This window comes from Sardina pilchardus, chromosome 18 (assembly GCF_963854185.1).
Source record: "Sardina pilchardus chromosome 18, fSarPil1.1, whole genome shotgun sequence".
In the NCBI taxonomy this organism is placed as follows: Eukaryota; Metazoa; Chordata; class Actinopteri; order Clupeiformes; family Clupeidae; genus Sardina; species Sardina pilchardus.
The window spans coordinates 12,129,541-12,145,242 of record NC_085011.1 but is presented as its reverse complement, the minus strand read 5'-3'; the positions used below and the strand labels follow the sequence as shown (position 1 = coordinate 12,145,242).

Sequence of the window (15,702 nt, the reverse complement as noted above, 5' to 3'; positions counted from 1 at the left end):
TGTGCACAAATTCACATAGGAAGACACACACATGGGACCAATGGCAAAATACAGATATGATTAGACATTATGCTTAGCTAGACTGATTAATATCTACTACCATTTTTCACCTTTTAGAAATCTTACATCACCATAGAGATGGTGAATATTCTCTATTATTCTCCCTCTCTCTCAGTTGCCATTCATTCTGAATCAATCTCCCCAGAGAAGGTACACCGTTTCTCCTCCTCGCTCTCTTTCACCAGCAGAGCCTGACTATACACAACATGAATAACCTTGAACAGGGTCTCAACCTCTCTCGTCTCTAACCATATTCTCTCGAGATACACAAACAACAATGGACGGTTTACCCACTACCATAATGATACAAGGTGAAGAAGAGCTTAATCTATCTCGACAGCACTAATGCACTGAGTGACAACGTGGCATGAATAATTCAGTTGTGGCGTCTGTTGTTACGTAATGGGCAGAGCTGCATGGGAGATGGGAGATTACCAGACACATTTAATGCCTCGTAGAGACTTTAAAGCTCGTAAACATAGTCATGCTTTCAAACTCAACTGCTTCCGAGTGCAAAAAGGAGGATGGCAAAAAGTGCTGTTACTGAGCTGTCTGTCCAGCCTCACTCTGATCTAAAATAACAATTTCAATATACATTTCATTTTTTTTTATCATATCTATATTATATCTACTATTTTCACAGTGGAAAAACATAAATGATTGGCAAAAAAATATTAAAAAGACTAGGCCGCATCAAAAGAAACAAAACAAGAACCTTTGGGAAGACTTTGGAAGATCCAGTTATAAGCATAGCTGTGGCACAGTAGTATCTTGCACTCAAGTTGTGTGTGAATAGCTTCCATTCTTTTGTATAGAGATTGTTTCCATGGCGATGGGACATTCACTTGACAGGTTGACGAAGAGTAGCCTACTGCAGTGAATCACTCACGACAGAGGGCACAGTTACAGTATGTTATAAACATTAGGATAGACACTGTACTGTACATACTGACAACAGCAGATCTCTGGATGGGGCATGATCCAATATTATTCCAAGATCCTGAGTTCCTGGATCAGGCTGGACTTTTTCATAGAGTAAGTAGTGAAGTCAGGAGTTGTTTCGAGACTTTAGTAAGGATGAGAGTATCCTTTAGTGACACTGGGGGGATTATAAGTCCCTTTTAAGTGAGTTGACTGATGTATGGCTCATGGCTAGCTGTTTATGAACAACACCAGGACAAATTGTGGACAAAAAAGGTTCAAAGAAAATAAATAACCTGTTCCCTGCATGTCTGTCAAGTGCCATGACAACAATTGGCCATTTTACAGTGAGACGCTTCCATGAATAAGCTAACGTAGCTCTCACTCACAATATCCTGTCCTGTCCCTTTGAGCAAACCTTGGCTGTGAAAAGGACAAAGGTCTTGATTTGAATAGAGAATGGACATTAAACACCAGTGTTCATGTGATTCCAAGATTAGTTAGTCGTTGCCTCTTGTTCAGTGCATTCATTTGATACATCTAGTTATGATGACATTGGTTAATAGCACACAGGAAAGGGAGGGAGATACTGTATGTCCAAACAAACATCTGTCAGCTTAAGGGAATTGTTGTTAGTCGGTTGGGGGGTTCAGCCTTACAGATCACTTAATCTTGTTGAAGATCACCTTGACCTTGAGATCACCTTGACATTGAGATGATCCAGGGGATGGCTCTGTGGTGAGGTGATGGCATTGATGGCATCAGTAATTGGATTTAGTTCATTCTCGTCAGGCACTCAGTATTATGTGTCACTGAGTGAGTATTTTTTTTTCAGCAATCATTACCTGAAGATAAAGTAGTCTGCACTCATAAGTGTCCAGCATCAAGATTTAACCCCAGGTAGACGTCTACCAATGATAGAGGAGTAACACCCACCGCTGTGGTGTCCCCCCCCCACCCTGCCTGTAAAGAGACTAACCAGAGGCAGCTGTTCTAAGAGCACTGATCCTTTTCCTTTCCATCTGCAAACGGCTCTTTGATTCCTAATCGGTACGTTCAACATGATCTGTCCCTTCTGATTACGTTTACTAGATGAGCGGGAGGAGGTGGGGGGGGGGGGGAGTGGGTCTCTACTGCGGGGGTCAGATTACTATTCACAGAGGGAGGGAAATCACTGATGGCTGTTCTCTTTTGTTTTTTTTTCCTGCCCACTTGTTCTCCTCCTCGCAGCTACAGTGTGTGTGATTAACGAACACCACGGGACTCCACTTTTTTTCGAAGACGATCATTGCACGTTAACAAGGGCACATAGCACAGCACGCATGAAGGGAGGGGGGTCTTTATCTTGAGCATGCAGTCAGGGACACTACGGTAGTGGGGAAAGACGTTGAGACGCAGTGCACTACTGTACTGTATGTACACTGGAGCCCTGCTGTCTGCCAGATGGGGTCTTGGGTACAGAGTGGTTCCGTTGCTGTTCTGCGATCAGTCCGCCGCCCGACGACGCCATCCGGACTTGGCACGGCTCGGGTTTAGACAACTGATGACAATCACAAGGTGAATGCCTCCGTAGTGAGCGAAGAGGCGCAAACATTTTTCGCTTTTGACATAATAGAGTCTATGTGAGGTCAGATGTCAGTGTATATGTGTGCTGTGTGGGGTTTGTGTGTGTGACACAGTGTGTGTGTATGTTATGCACGTATGGTGTGTGTATAGGTGTGGGTGTTAGGAGAGAGACGGTGCAGTGGAGAGACTTCTACTGCGTGGGTGAGCAGTCGTCCAAGTCCAGGAGTTCTCTGACCAGCCTCTCACCGAACTGCGCCCTGCTGTAGCGCTTGACGTGGTACGCGTCGGACATCTTGTACAGGATGTAGGCGTTGTTGATGGCAATGCTGATGGTTAGCCAGAACACCTGCTGCCAAGTCTTGTTAGGTTTGTGGAAGATAAAGTACCTAACGAAAAACACAGAGAAAGAGAGAGAGAGAGAGAGAGAGATAGAGAGAGAGAATGCAGAAGTGACTAATTAGCAGAGAACACAAAAAAAGTCTCTGTAACTTCTAACATCTCCTGTGAAGCCCCCCTTTTTAGAGCCTCTGATTACAGTGCTTGAGCTTCAAGCACTGTCAAGCATGAATGAGACTATAAATGGCTGCCTCAATTAGCCTTCCTGTTTTTGTTGCTAAGTTCACGCTGAACTACTTACACAACTAGTTCAACCACTGCCTGTGTTAATAAGCCCTATGAATATGCAGTACTGATCTTAAAGCCAAAATATCCAGATCAATGCAATGAAATATAATATAAACTTACAAAAACGTACAAACACGGTAAGAACTTGCACAACAAAATAATACACTCGCGACTCAAATAAAATCTCATGCAGTCACAGTACTCTTATGCACTTGGCATCTTGACACGGGCAAAGATTGAACACTTGTTACACCTGCATGCATTTCTTCGAGCAGAAATATGATTGTTTAATAACACTCTTTGTCCTTATCAGAAGCCTCAATCCCATTATTATGCCAGAGCAGCCGTTCCATTATGCATGGAGGTGCGCACAGGCTGATTCACACGGCTGGGAGTGCAATCTGGAGGAGTCTATGAGGACCTTGAGCCCATGCTGAATAATACCATCTAATTACTGCAGAGATAAATTAGAGACAAAGAAAGGTTAGACAGACGCTAAGTGATGTTCTCTCTCCGCTCCGTACAGCGAGAGTTGCCACAGTGACTAGAGAGCACGTTTAGTCTTAATTAGTGCCTTGTCTCGTTATCTCGGCAACCAGTGCTAACACATGCCGATTGTTAATACCCCCCCCCCCAACAATCTCCTGACTATATCCTACCTCTTAATTCTGCAACATCACAACTGCACACTTCCGCCCACTGTTGCCGGCCATAATGTTCTAGAACATACTGGCTGTACTGTAAATGTTGATGCACATAGTACGTAAGTCTTCTTGTGTACTCTGTATGTGTTCCACAAGGTGTAACTCACATGTTCTCGGAGCTTCCCTAAAGGAGAAAAACTCCCAAGTGATTCCTGAATGTCAGTGGTGCATACTCACATGCAAACTGGGAAAACAATTCAAACGCAGTGACATTTACAGATGTGCTCCGTCTCTGTCCCTGTTTAATATGTGGGTAAATGTCAGCTGGATATTTGTGATATCTCTGCAGATATCTCTTGCTGCTTTGAGGGACAACTTAGTTCTAAATATTGCTCTTTTGGATGATATCTTGCACATTTACAGTAGCAACAAACAACTATCGGCACAAAATATTCAAACCACACTCCCAGCATTCAGACCAACCCAGGAAGATGTAGTATAGAAAAGACACCAGACCAATATGCATACAGTGTGAGCGATTCTCTGAGCCTTAAAGAGGAAAGTCACAAGCAGCACACAGGATTTGATTCCTCACAAACCCCACAACCCCTGAACCACACTCACTCACCCAGTCACCAACCACAGTGACCACCCTGGGTCCATGAGGGGAAAATCTGGTCAAGAGTCACTTCAGTCAAATCAGACGTGTGCTTTTTGCACGATTGATTTGGATGGCCTGCACAGGAGCATCATGCCTTAGTAAGTGAAGCACTAACATGCATTAACTCATGGCACACATGGTGTGAATCTCATGCTCAGAGCTGTGCCACCAATGTTAGTGCTGCACCACTAAAGCTAACATTGTGCCGGATGGCAGCACAGGCAAAGGTGACGGAGGTGGAGGTGGAGGTGGAGGTGGAGGTGGAGGCTCAGCACTCACTTGCTGTACTTGTCGTCGTATTTGCAGATGTAGCTCAGGTGCGCTGCAAAGGCCTCCACGGCGAGTGGACACGGGATCTCCCCACTTTTCCTCTTGATGATCACCCCTGGAAACAAGACAGGAAATGTCACACACGTGGTCGGGGTGAGGGACACCCAGAGAGACCCCTGAGGGGACTGCACCGTGGGCGGCGAACAGGATGTGAGGTTTGTAGTGTGTGCTGTGCTCATACAAGACCTATAAAATGTATATGGCTATGGCTATGGCTATGGCTATGGCTATGGCTATGGTTATTTAGCAGACGCCTTTGTCCAAAGCGACATACAAATAAATAACAATACAAATTAAATTAACAGTGAACAATTACAAACTAGGGAGAATAGTAATATTATCAGTAAAACAATAAATTTAAGCACTAACCTAATGAGAAATAAAACAGTGAAATGAGAATAGCAATCAAATAAGTCACTCAGTTAATTATATATAATAATTATAATAACTAAAGCATGGTATGGCTAAATTTAAGGACAATAGCAAAATAAATTTCAAATTCTATCAATAGACAAATTATAACAAAACAATACTATTATACAAACCATAACACATCACAAACTCAAAGGACTAAGTGCATATTAAATAAATATGCCTTAAGACCCCTCTTAAAAGATCCAAAGCTATTGCTGGAACGGAGACCACTGGGCAACTCATTCCACCAACACGGAACCACTGAAGAATAGGATCTACAATTTGACCTAGCATGTATGGTTGGTCGACATAACAGACGCTCCTCAGAAGATCGCAATGGGCGGTTGGGAATGTACATCGTGATTAAAGAACTGAAGTAGCTGGGAGCAGATCCAGTCAGTGTCCTATAGGCCAGAGTGAGAGATTTAAATTTAATTCTGGCTACTATAGGGAGCCAGTGGAGAGTAACTAGGAGAGGGGTTACATGTGTCCTCTTTGGCTGATTGAAGACCAGTCGTGCTGCAGCATTCTGAATCAACTGTAGTGGTCTTAAAACACAAGCAGGTAGGCCAGCTAACAGAGAATTACAGTAGTCCAGCTTGGAGATAACCATTGCCTGTACAAGAAGCTGAGTGGAATCTTGTGTCAGATAAGGTCTGATCTTCCTAATGTTGTACAGGGTATACCGACATGACTTTGCAATTGAGGCAACATGCTCAGAGAAAGTAAGTTGGTCATCAATTATGACACCCAAGTTACGTGCCGATCTGGTTGGAGTCAGTGAGGATGAATCAAGCTGGATATTGATCTGTTGGGGAATAGCTGTTTTTGCTGGAAACACCAAGAGCTCAGTTTTGGAAAGATTAAGCTGAAGGTGCTGATCCTTCATCCAGATTGAAATGTCCTTCAGGCATGCAGAGATCCGATGGGAAACACTAGAGTCCTCAGGTGGGAAGGATAGGAAAAGTTGAGTGTCGTCCGCATAGCAATGATATTCAAATCCATGTGAGCGAATAATCCCACCTAAAGAAGTGGTGTAAATAGAGAAAAGGAGGGGCCCTAATACTGATCCTTGGGGGACTCCTGTAGTGAGGTCATGAGACTTTGATATCTGTCCCTGCCAAGACACGCTAAAAGAACGCCCTTTAAGGTAAGACTTGAACCAGTCAAGAGCTTTCCCAGAAATTCCCAGTTCATAAAGTGTAGAAAGGAGAATGTCATGGTTAACCGTATCAAAGGCTGCAGATAAATCTAACAGAATTAACACTGATGACTGAGCAGAGGACTTAGCTACTCTCAATGCTTCAGTCACAGATAGAAGAGCAGTTTCAGTAGAATGACCACTCTTGAAACCAGACTGCATAGGGTCTAGTAGGTTATTCTGATAGAGGAAGTCACACATTTGCTTGAAGACCACTTTCTCCAAAACCTTTGACAAGAAAGGAAGAAGGGAGACAGGTCTGTAGTTCTTCACATCAGTTGAATTAAGTGTACTTTTCTTCAGCAAAGGCGTAATTCTTGCCTGTTTAAAAGAAGAAGGAACTATTCCAGAACTGAGTGAAGTATTAAATACATGTGTGACTGCCGGTATAATAGCGGGTGCTATAGACTGCAGGAGAGTAGACGGGACAGGATCCAAAGGGCATGTTGTTGGACGGCTTCGCTGAAGCAGTTGAGAGACCGCTTCCTCATCAAGAGGAGAGAAAAAGTCCAATGATGGCATCATGCTAACACCAGGCAGAGTCCTTCTTATAGGGTCATCAAAGTGAGCACTTATCTTAGCAACTTTCTCAGTGAAAAATGTTGCAAAGTCATCTGCTGACAGTGAAGTAGCTGATGGCGGTGGTGGAGGATTGAGAAGAGACTTGAACATAGCAAAAAGTTTTCTGCTGTCAGTGGCGTTCTCAATCTTACTCTGATAATATGTTCTTTTTGCAAGTGTGACAGTGGATGAAAAAGATGATAGCATAGACTGGTATTTACTAAGATCATTTCTATCTCCAGATTTACGCCATTTCCTTTCAGCAGCTCTAAGTTCCTTGCGTACTGAGCGTATACTGTGTATGTATATGTATATGTATATCAAAGAGTATAGAAGTCTATACTCTTTGTGTATATGTGGATAACAATAGTAATACCAATACAGAGATGGCTGGATTGTGTGTGACTGGATGTGGCTGGATGGATGGGAATGGTCAAATCAATTTCCCTAATTGTTCTCATCTGACAGAGCTGCACCCAAACAGCCTTATTCCATCAACAGTGAGGCCATTATCCATTTGCCAGGCAAAACTGTGTTGCTCTGCATAATTCAGTCCCACACACATCAAACCGCAGATGAGCCAAGCTCAAATGAAACTGAACCAAGCATTGTAAAATGATGTTGTAAAAGGTCAATGAGCAAGGTGTTTACGAAAAATGAACAAATTAACACCAAAGTGTGTGATCTGTTTAATGAATAGCCTTAATTGGCTGGGAATTGTTATGTTCCCCCAACATCATATTCCAGCCATTAGCAGCCTTTTTGATATCTTAGCAGCACACCCAATCTCCATCTGTTGTCTGCATTAAAGGCATCTTGAGATGGTCTGTGGTGATTATGCTGGAACACACTAGTGCTGCTGAGTAACGTAGCATGCAAATTGTGGTGAGAGACTCAGAGTAATATGAATGCATTTTTTAGACTCATAAATTGGTATCTTAAAATGAGAGCCAGAAAATGAGACCTATAAATAGACAGAGGCTGCAGAGTAAGCATAATAACAAGAAGACCAGAGAGGAATCTCCTCAAACATTTTGCTGTATTCTCTCAGATTGTCCCTCGTCGTGAGATATTTTAAGCCAGAAATGTTGTGTTGGTGACAAAGTGGATAGTCTGACTAGGTACAGTAAGACCTAATGATAGCACTATCATCATTCCTCTCAAGAGAGATTATTGCAGATTTTTTCAGGATTTGGGATTAAATTCCTGTTCTAATTTCTACTAAACTGTCAAACTTTACTCGTTTGAGTCAGATAAAAGCACTGAATGCCTGTCTTCAAATAGCCCGTGGGACAAAGGACACAGGCAGGTCTAGTGACATGAATGATTTGTTATAATCTGGTCTAAAGCAAAATAAACGCACTCTCGAATAAATCTTGGTATTTTATTGACTTGAAAGCATGAACCAAGTCGTCTTGGTTCATGCTTTCAAGTCAATAAAATACCAAGATTTATTCGAGAGTGCGTTTATTTTGCTTTATACTAGTTTTTGTTTTTACGCACCCAAAGACTCTTATATTCGGAGTTTGAGCGCATCCGCTTTTCAGATCTTATAATCTGGTCTGACATGACATTTAAGGATTTACAGAATTGTGGATATAAGTGGTAACAGCTGTTTAAAATCAGTGTTAGGGACATCTCTGTTCTACTGTACCTAATACATGTAGAATGCAATATGAAGGCCTGTCAAAACGTGCGCAGTGTTAAATATAAATACATATACCTGAACAATATGGAGAGGAAAGGAATAATCAGAGATGTAAAAGTGCAGCTTCAGAAAGTAAAAGTTCTGCCGTGTATTGGTTCTATCTGTGCACTTAGCACAGATGATTTCACCAATTAAATTTGATACAATTAAAATTCTTACCATTAAATTAAAAGAAAACAGAGATAATTTGTTTCAATCCACTCAGCTCTGTTACTAAGATAATGCATTTGCATTATTGCATTAGTAAGAAATGCATTTGGGCCACTGATTATAAATTGCCAAAGTGAGGTCAGAAATCTAGGTGTCTACCTAGATTCCTCTTTGAATTTCAATAAGCAAGTAGTGTGGTTAAGGGAAGCTTTTTTCTACTGAGAACAACAGCTAAATTAAAGCCCTGGGCCCTGGCTCTCATATATTGACCTAAAAACTACAATCCATGCTTTTGTTACATCTACATTCTACAGTGTAGACTGGACTATTGTAACTCTCTGAACTCTCTGATATGTCTGAACCAATCTACCCTTGCTAGACTTCAATTAGTCCAAAATGCAGCAGCTAGGCTTCTTACTGGACCTAAGACATGTGCACATACGTCCAGTGCTGGCCCAACTCCACTGGTTTGGTATCCCATTTTTGAAAGCCTTACATGGGATAGCAGCACCACAGTATATCTGTAACCTTTGAAGTCCCTACTGTCCTTCTAGGACATTGAGGTCTTCCTCGAAACATCTTCTTTCAGTCCCCAATGCAACTCTAAAAGCAAAAGTATAATACTGCGCCAATGTTGAAGCTCGACCTCTAGACCCTCCCCCTCCCGCTACAACCTCATAATTTTATGCAAATTATGATGTTGTAAGTAAATGATCGATAGGACCCCAGGAAGAATAGCTGGTTTGACCAGGCTAATGGGGGATCCCAAATAAAGCCTGAACGCTCACCTTGTTTGGTGGGCGAGTACGCGTTGGTGAGGAACCTGAAGTTGCCCTTGTTGTACCAGCTGATGAGGGACATGTCGCCCTTCATCATGGTGCGGGACTGGCCTCGGGCCTGCGGGCCGTCCGCGTTGATCAGCATGGACTGGGGCAGGCCGGTGCAGTCGCTCTTCTTGGTGCTCAGCAGGCCGCAGCAGTAGATCTCTGCCCAGGGACAACAGGAGACACACACACACAACACACACACACAACAGGAGACACACACACAACACACACACACAACAGGAGACACACACACACACGGCTTATTAAAGACGCTCCGTGTTTGTGTGCCTGAAAAAAAACGCACTAATTGTCAAGAGAGAATGCACTCCTTTTCCATATTAGCTTCACAACAATAGGCCTGGCAGCATCCACACAAGAGAGGGCTAATTAAACTTGTGTTCAGTGTGATGGCAACACACTGTGAAATCACTGAATTCACAATCCGCTCTCCAGAGTGAGTCCTTGTTTAGGGGGGAGGACTCCATTTTGTTCGTGCCAGTCAGGCTGGTTGTTTATAGTCAGTGTGTTCTAGCCCTGCAGAAGCGACCGACTACAGAGGGAACAGGTGCGCAGACACAGGTGCCTGATTAAGATCTGATGATGAGGTTCGGGGCGGACGTGAGGACGGCACAAAGACGGCCGGCGCTCAGCCCCCTCTGGCTCTGCAAACTCAGCCAGAGTGTGTCTCTCCATTCCGCGTCTTTGAAGATTTCCGATTGACGTGTCGTAACCATGGCTACAGGACTGCTGAACACTTATTCTCTATTCTTATACCTGGCTTACAACGATGACAAGGCGAGAGAACAGACGCTCGTGGCAAACTGCTCAGTATATTAAAGTCTCAACCTGACATTCCCTTGCAGGAGGTAGCCATGGGTAACAGAAACAAACACGTACACGTTCTCACATCGTCACAGTCACAATTCAAGGTTGACTTGCATTGACTTTTTGCCCTTGGTCGTCCTGCCCGAGGCTATTATCACTTGTTAATTAAAAACTGCAGGAGGTGCATGAAACCACAGAGAAATAATGAATAATATAATGGAAAGATAATGAAAGAAAGGTAAGATGAAAGACAGACAAAAAGAAAGAAAGAAAGAAAGAAGAGAAGAAAATATAGAGAGAGAGAGAGAGAGAGAGAGAGAGAGAGGGAAATCTCCACAGGACACTGGTGACAGATAAAGAGAATAGCAAGAGACAGATAGAAAGGAAAAAAGAGAGAAAGAAAGAATAAAAGGAATGGGGAAGAGGACAGGAAAGAGGAGATACGGAATCAGACATGCCCCACTGACAAACAAATCATAGCTGTGTATTGCAAGAACCTACCCTGTTTCTCAAAGTCCTGGAAGAGGTTGAGACTGGTGATGCTGGGTCCGGTGAAGATGACGGAGTTGCGGCCGGACAGGCTCTGGCACAGCTGCTTGGCCACCAGACTGTGGAGCTGAAGCTTGTTCTTCAGAGTGTCCAGGCCGTCCGGCCCAGGGCCCTCTTTCAAATGGACCGAGATCTGAGAGGAGAACCAGATCACTCATCTTTTAATCACCAGGCAGTTATGATCTCCACTCTCCATCAAATATGACCATGTATGGGGTTGTTTGTGTACTGTATGCCAACTGATGTACTTTTTGACTGATTAGTTTTCCAGCAACAAAGCTGGGTCCAGTACAAGTCTTGCTGTTTTAAAAACTTATTTAAGGTTCATCTACACTGGTGATCCCACATGGATCTGCCCAGCTAGGAGTGTAAAGCCATGACTCACATTACACGCTGCTTAATGCAGGCATCAATTAATACTCTCCATTTGGACGAAGCATTAGGCAAAGCCATTATTTCTGGGCCTGCTCTCGTTTGACTCTTGCCATTTTACAGCATTCATTTTCTTTATTGGGCACCCACCAGGAGCAGAGTGCAATTAGGCTAAGTGGCCAAACCCTTTTTATTGCCCCAGCTGGGTCTGAATGAGATGAGGAGAAGGACTACCGTCTATTTATTTTGTTACATTTCAGTCTGAATGCTCCAGCAAATTCAATCACCATTACTGGCCTGTTTTGGCCAAAAGATGGCCAAGGTCAATAAAATCCTGAGGATGGATCTCTTTTGTTTCTATTCATTAGAAAATGTTAATGAACATGAAATTGCTCCCATTCCTGTCCAAGTGTGATGGGAGCTCACACTACGATGATGTACGTTTACCATCAAAACCTGACTATGGTTGATGTGTGCCCCTCCTCTCTGAGTATAGCCTTTGGGGGGAAAGCCTATATTCAAACATGGCAAATTGTGGACTCCAGCTTGGCAGGGAGCCAGATCCAGTGTTAAGTCACTGTCCACATGTGTATCGGACAACACATCTCTCCATCTCCTTAATTCTCTACACAGAGTCTCTAGTACAGCCTATGATTTCTACAGAGAAAACTCTGTGGAAATTCAGAGATCTTCTGCTTTGTATGTGAACTAACACGTAGCACAATAACAAACAATTACAGGTGACATATCCTTGTTAAATATCTACAATGTTTTATAGACATAATATGACTATACATAAGAAATACACTGTTTTAAAATCACATTTTGTCACACCTACACACTATGAGCATCACTTTGCTGGCTCTGCTGAAGAAAATGGCCTCATGGTCTAGCCACCTCATACAGTACACAATATCGGAACTGTTTTTACACACAAACTTACACACACACAGAACTATAAAATGCACTGCATACATACATCTATATAACACTTCTACAACCCTTGACAGAACAATCCAAACAAAAAAAAAACACATGAAATATGAATGTGACCTTGACGGCTGGACGGCTGCCTGCCTGTGGTCGGCATGAGAGCGGGGGGGAAACCCAGAACGACATAACTCACCTGGCAGATGAAGCCCGTGGACGTGCACTGGCGCACCCACAGGCTGAACTTCCGCTTCTTCCTCTTGCGGAGCTCCCGCTCAGTGCAGGTGGTGATGAAGACGGGGTCCTCATCAATCAGAGGCTCGTGGATTACCTGGAGGAGAGAGTGTGTGTGTATGGAGGGGGGGGGGGGAGGTAGAAGTGGTAGAGCGAGAAACGAAGAGAGGCAGGAAGAGAAAGACAGAGATGAGGGGAAGGAAGGGGAAAAGACAGAGAGAGAGAGAGAGAGAGAGAGAGAGAGAGAGAGAGGGAGGGAGGGAGGGAGGATGAAAGACCGGGGGTGGAAGGTGGAGGACACATGAATTCATCATGCCACAAAGACAAGGGCCATTTCTTGACTATGTAATAGAGCAGTTAAGTGGAACTCAGTCTACATTATCCAACATCAAGAGACAGCACAATTATCCCGTCCAACTAAAGGCCAAGCTCCTGCTTTAATTACATAATTGCTGAAGCTCTTTATTTATTTCATTTCATTCACCCTTTGTTTAACCGGGGAGTACTCACTGAGAGTAAAAGCTTATTTTTCTGGTGGGAAAGTTTAGGGCCCAATGAAGCACCTACAGTACTGTACATCAACTGCAGGTTAAAGCAGGTCAAAACACCAAAATCCTCCACAGACACAACATCTCAACCAAAGATTCTAGAACAGAGTTCCGCTCTAGAATCTTTGATCTCAACCAAAAGAAACATTAACTCCCCAGAGACCTCTTCTCTCGTGGCGTGGTGGGGCACTGGAGGCCGTGCGGTGAGTGGACTGGTCAGCTGAGCGCTGAGGAGGCTAAGCCAGTGTGAAAGTGGCCTGTTATCCAGCTGACAGGCAGAGGCTGCCAGAGCTGACAGCGACTGTGGTGAGTAATTGGCCCTTTGCCACCAACCGATGAGACCCACTCCTTTGCCTTTGGGGGCTGGCCTGGGTGGCAGCTGTTGCCATGGTGATACTATGGTGCGTGCGTGTGTATTTGTATTTTTGTGTGTATGTGTGTGTATATTTGTATATGTGTGTGTATTTGCGTGTGTGTGTGTGTGTGTGTGTGTGTATGTGCGTATGTGTGTGTGTGTGTTTGTGTGTGTGTGTGTGTGTGTGTGCGTGTGTGTGTGTGGAACCTGGGAAACCCAAGGCCACAGATGGTGTTTGTTTTGCACATGAGCGGGCCAGGCCTCCCGTGGAACGGTGCGAGCTCGTCGCTAGCGCGCTGGCTGGTGTCGGGGAGCTTAGGAGACACACGGATGGGCAATCACACAGAACAGCTGGAGAGGAAAGTCATCTCTGGATGGGATTCTAAGCCAGACGCTCACATCATTGGGTGTGGTGGTTTGGGAGTCCTGAGCTAACTCATTCCTTGCAATCATTCAATCCGCATGGTTTATTTTGGCACACAAGATTATGGAGAGGGTATTGAATCGATATCACTCCAATGACTACTGTCTCCACCCTCTATGAGAAACAGAAAACACTGATGAAGTCTTTCTTGCTCTTTCTAGCTCTTTTGGGGTGTTGTTTTTTTGGACTGCATCAAACAGACATCGAATGAAATATTAATCAAAGCCAATATCAAAGCATCCAACTTCGTATTCAGAAATTCAGTGTTTGCCAAAAATGAGAGTCACGGAAAAGAGATCTGACAAAAATTCCAAAGGCAAGGCCTTCCAACAAACACCATAAATCTATATCACTCTAAAACATTTCCCATTTTCCACTCCATGTCCAAAAAGTGCAGGGCTCAGCTTAAGTGCCCAAATTACCGCTAATTCATCCTTCACCTCCAGAGATATTGATGTGCAAATTAGCCGTGTCCGTTTCCATCATCTTTCTTCGTCAAATGAATTCATAAAGCTGGGAGTCTTTATGAGAGGGAAGCTAGTGGACAATCTCTCACGCTCAGAACCCTGCAGAACACAGTGGGCAGGAAGGCCTCTCGTTTTCTCTCTCTCTCTCTCTCTCTGTCTGTGTCACTCTCTCTCTCTCTTCCTCCGTGTCTCCATCTTCCCTCAGATGAATTCACGCTGTCTGACAGGTGATGCATTGCAGGGTCCAGCTGCAGGCCGAGCCCCAGCACCTGAAGGAGATGGCACGCTGTGGCCTGCTGGACTGAGAGAGCCAAATGAGTCACAGCACTCGGCCTTCTGTCTTAGTCTTCCTGTCCACTTCCTGCCAAAGCACTCACTCAGGAAAGGAGATCATCTTCAAAGTGTGTGTATGTGAGATGAATGCTTCCCTAATTAATATTTTTTGTCCATAATTAATACATTCTTTGGTTGAATATTGCCTTCTTTGTTGCACTGAGGCTTACTATATACTGACTGTTTGCTTCCTAAAGTTTAAGTAGCAAAATGTTTTCATCATTCAATTTAGGCTTAATATCATCATCAAATCAACAAATGCAGCCCATCGTCTTCAGACTGAAGACCAAAAACATTCCTGGAGCTAGTTTTCTAATTCAATTAGAATCTCAGTGGTAATCAAGGCAACGAAGCGGCAAGGACTGCATGATGAATGCAAATAGATTTTTTGGGAGGCGGGCAAGGACAGTGCTGGCAACCTCCCAGATACCAAGAAGCGCATTCATTATTCACCACCCTCAGCCCCACTGTCCACTGAGAGTGCCCATCAGAACTTTCTAGACACCAGGGTTCTGTCCGGTTCCCACATAACATGACAGCCGACAGACTGCAGGGCCTTGGCACAGTGCTAGAGTATTATGGGGTGTCTGAGTTAGGCCCAGATCTCATTCTTGTACGGTACAGAGGGCATAGAACATTTTAGAAAGAAGAAAAAGGCAGACACTTCATTTCCTTTGCAAATGGATACAAGGTTGGAAAAACTCATTTATATTTGGTATCAAATGGAGAAATAAATGATCTGTCTATGTCAAAATGTACTTCATACTATCATTGAATCCATAGTGATGTGATGGCCTTGGAATTATCATTTGCAACTTCAGTTCAAGGTTCTCCTGGAACACACACACCACGCACGCACGCACGCACGCACGCACGCACGCACGCACCCACCCACCCACCCACCCACCCACACACACACACACACACACACACACACACACACACCTAACTGACCTAACAAGTCAGCGAACTTGCTCCAAACAAACCATCAAAACTCC

At 43.9% G+C, this 15,702-nt stretch overlaps 1 protein-coding gene across 1 annotated transcript in view; it reads right to left on the bottom strand.

The window, feature by feature from the left end:
* Positions 1–2,157: 2,157 nt before the first annotated feature.
* The window catches only part of pgbd5 (piggyBac transposable element derived 5), a 25,843-nt gene continuing 12,298 nt past the window's right edge, over positions 2,158–15,702 (bottom strand). Inside the window, exons 3-7 of the mRNA XM_062519823.1 lie at positions 12,540–12,674; positions 10,994–11,174; positions 9,629–9,826; positions 4,756–4,861; positions 2,158–2,933 (exon numbers count right to left, since the gene is read on the bottom strand). Of these exons, the coding sequence (XP_062375807.1) occupies positions 2,738–2,933; positions 4,756–4,861; positions 9,629–9,826; positions 10,994–11,174; positions 12,540–12,674 (816 nt within the window). The 3' untranslated portion in view covers positions 2,158–2,737. The remainder of the gene's footprint in view (positions 2,934–4,755; positions 4,862–9,628; positions 9,827–10,993; positions 11,175–12,539; positions 12,675–15,702) is intronic.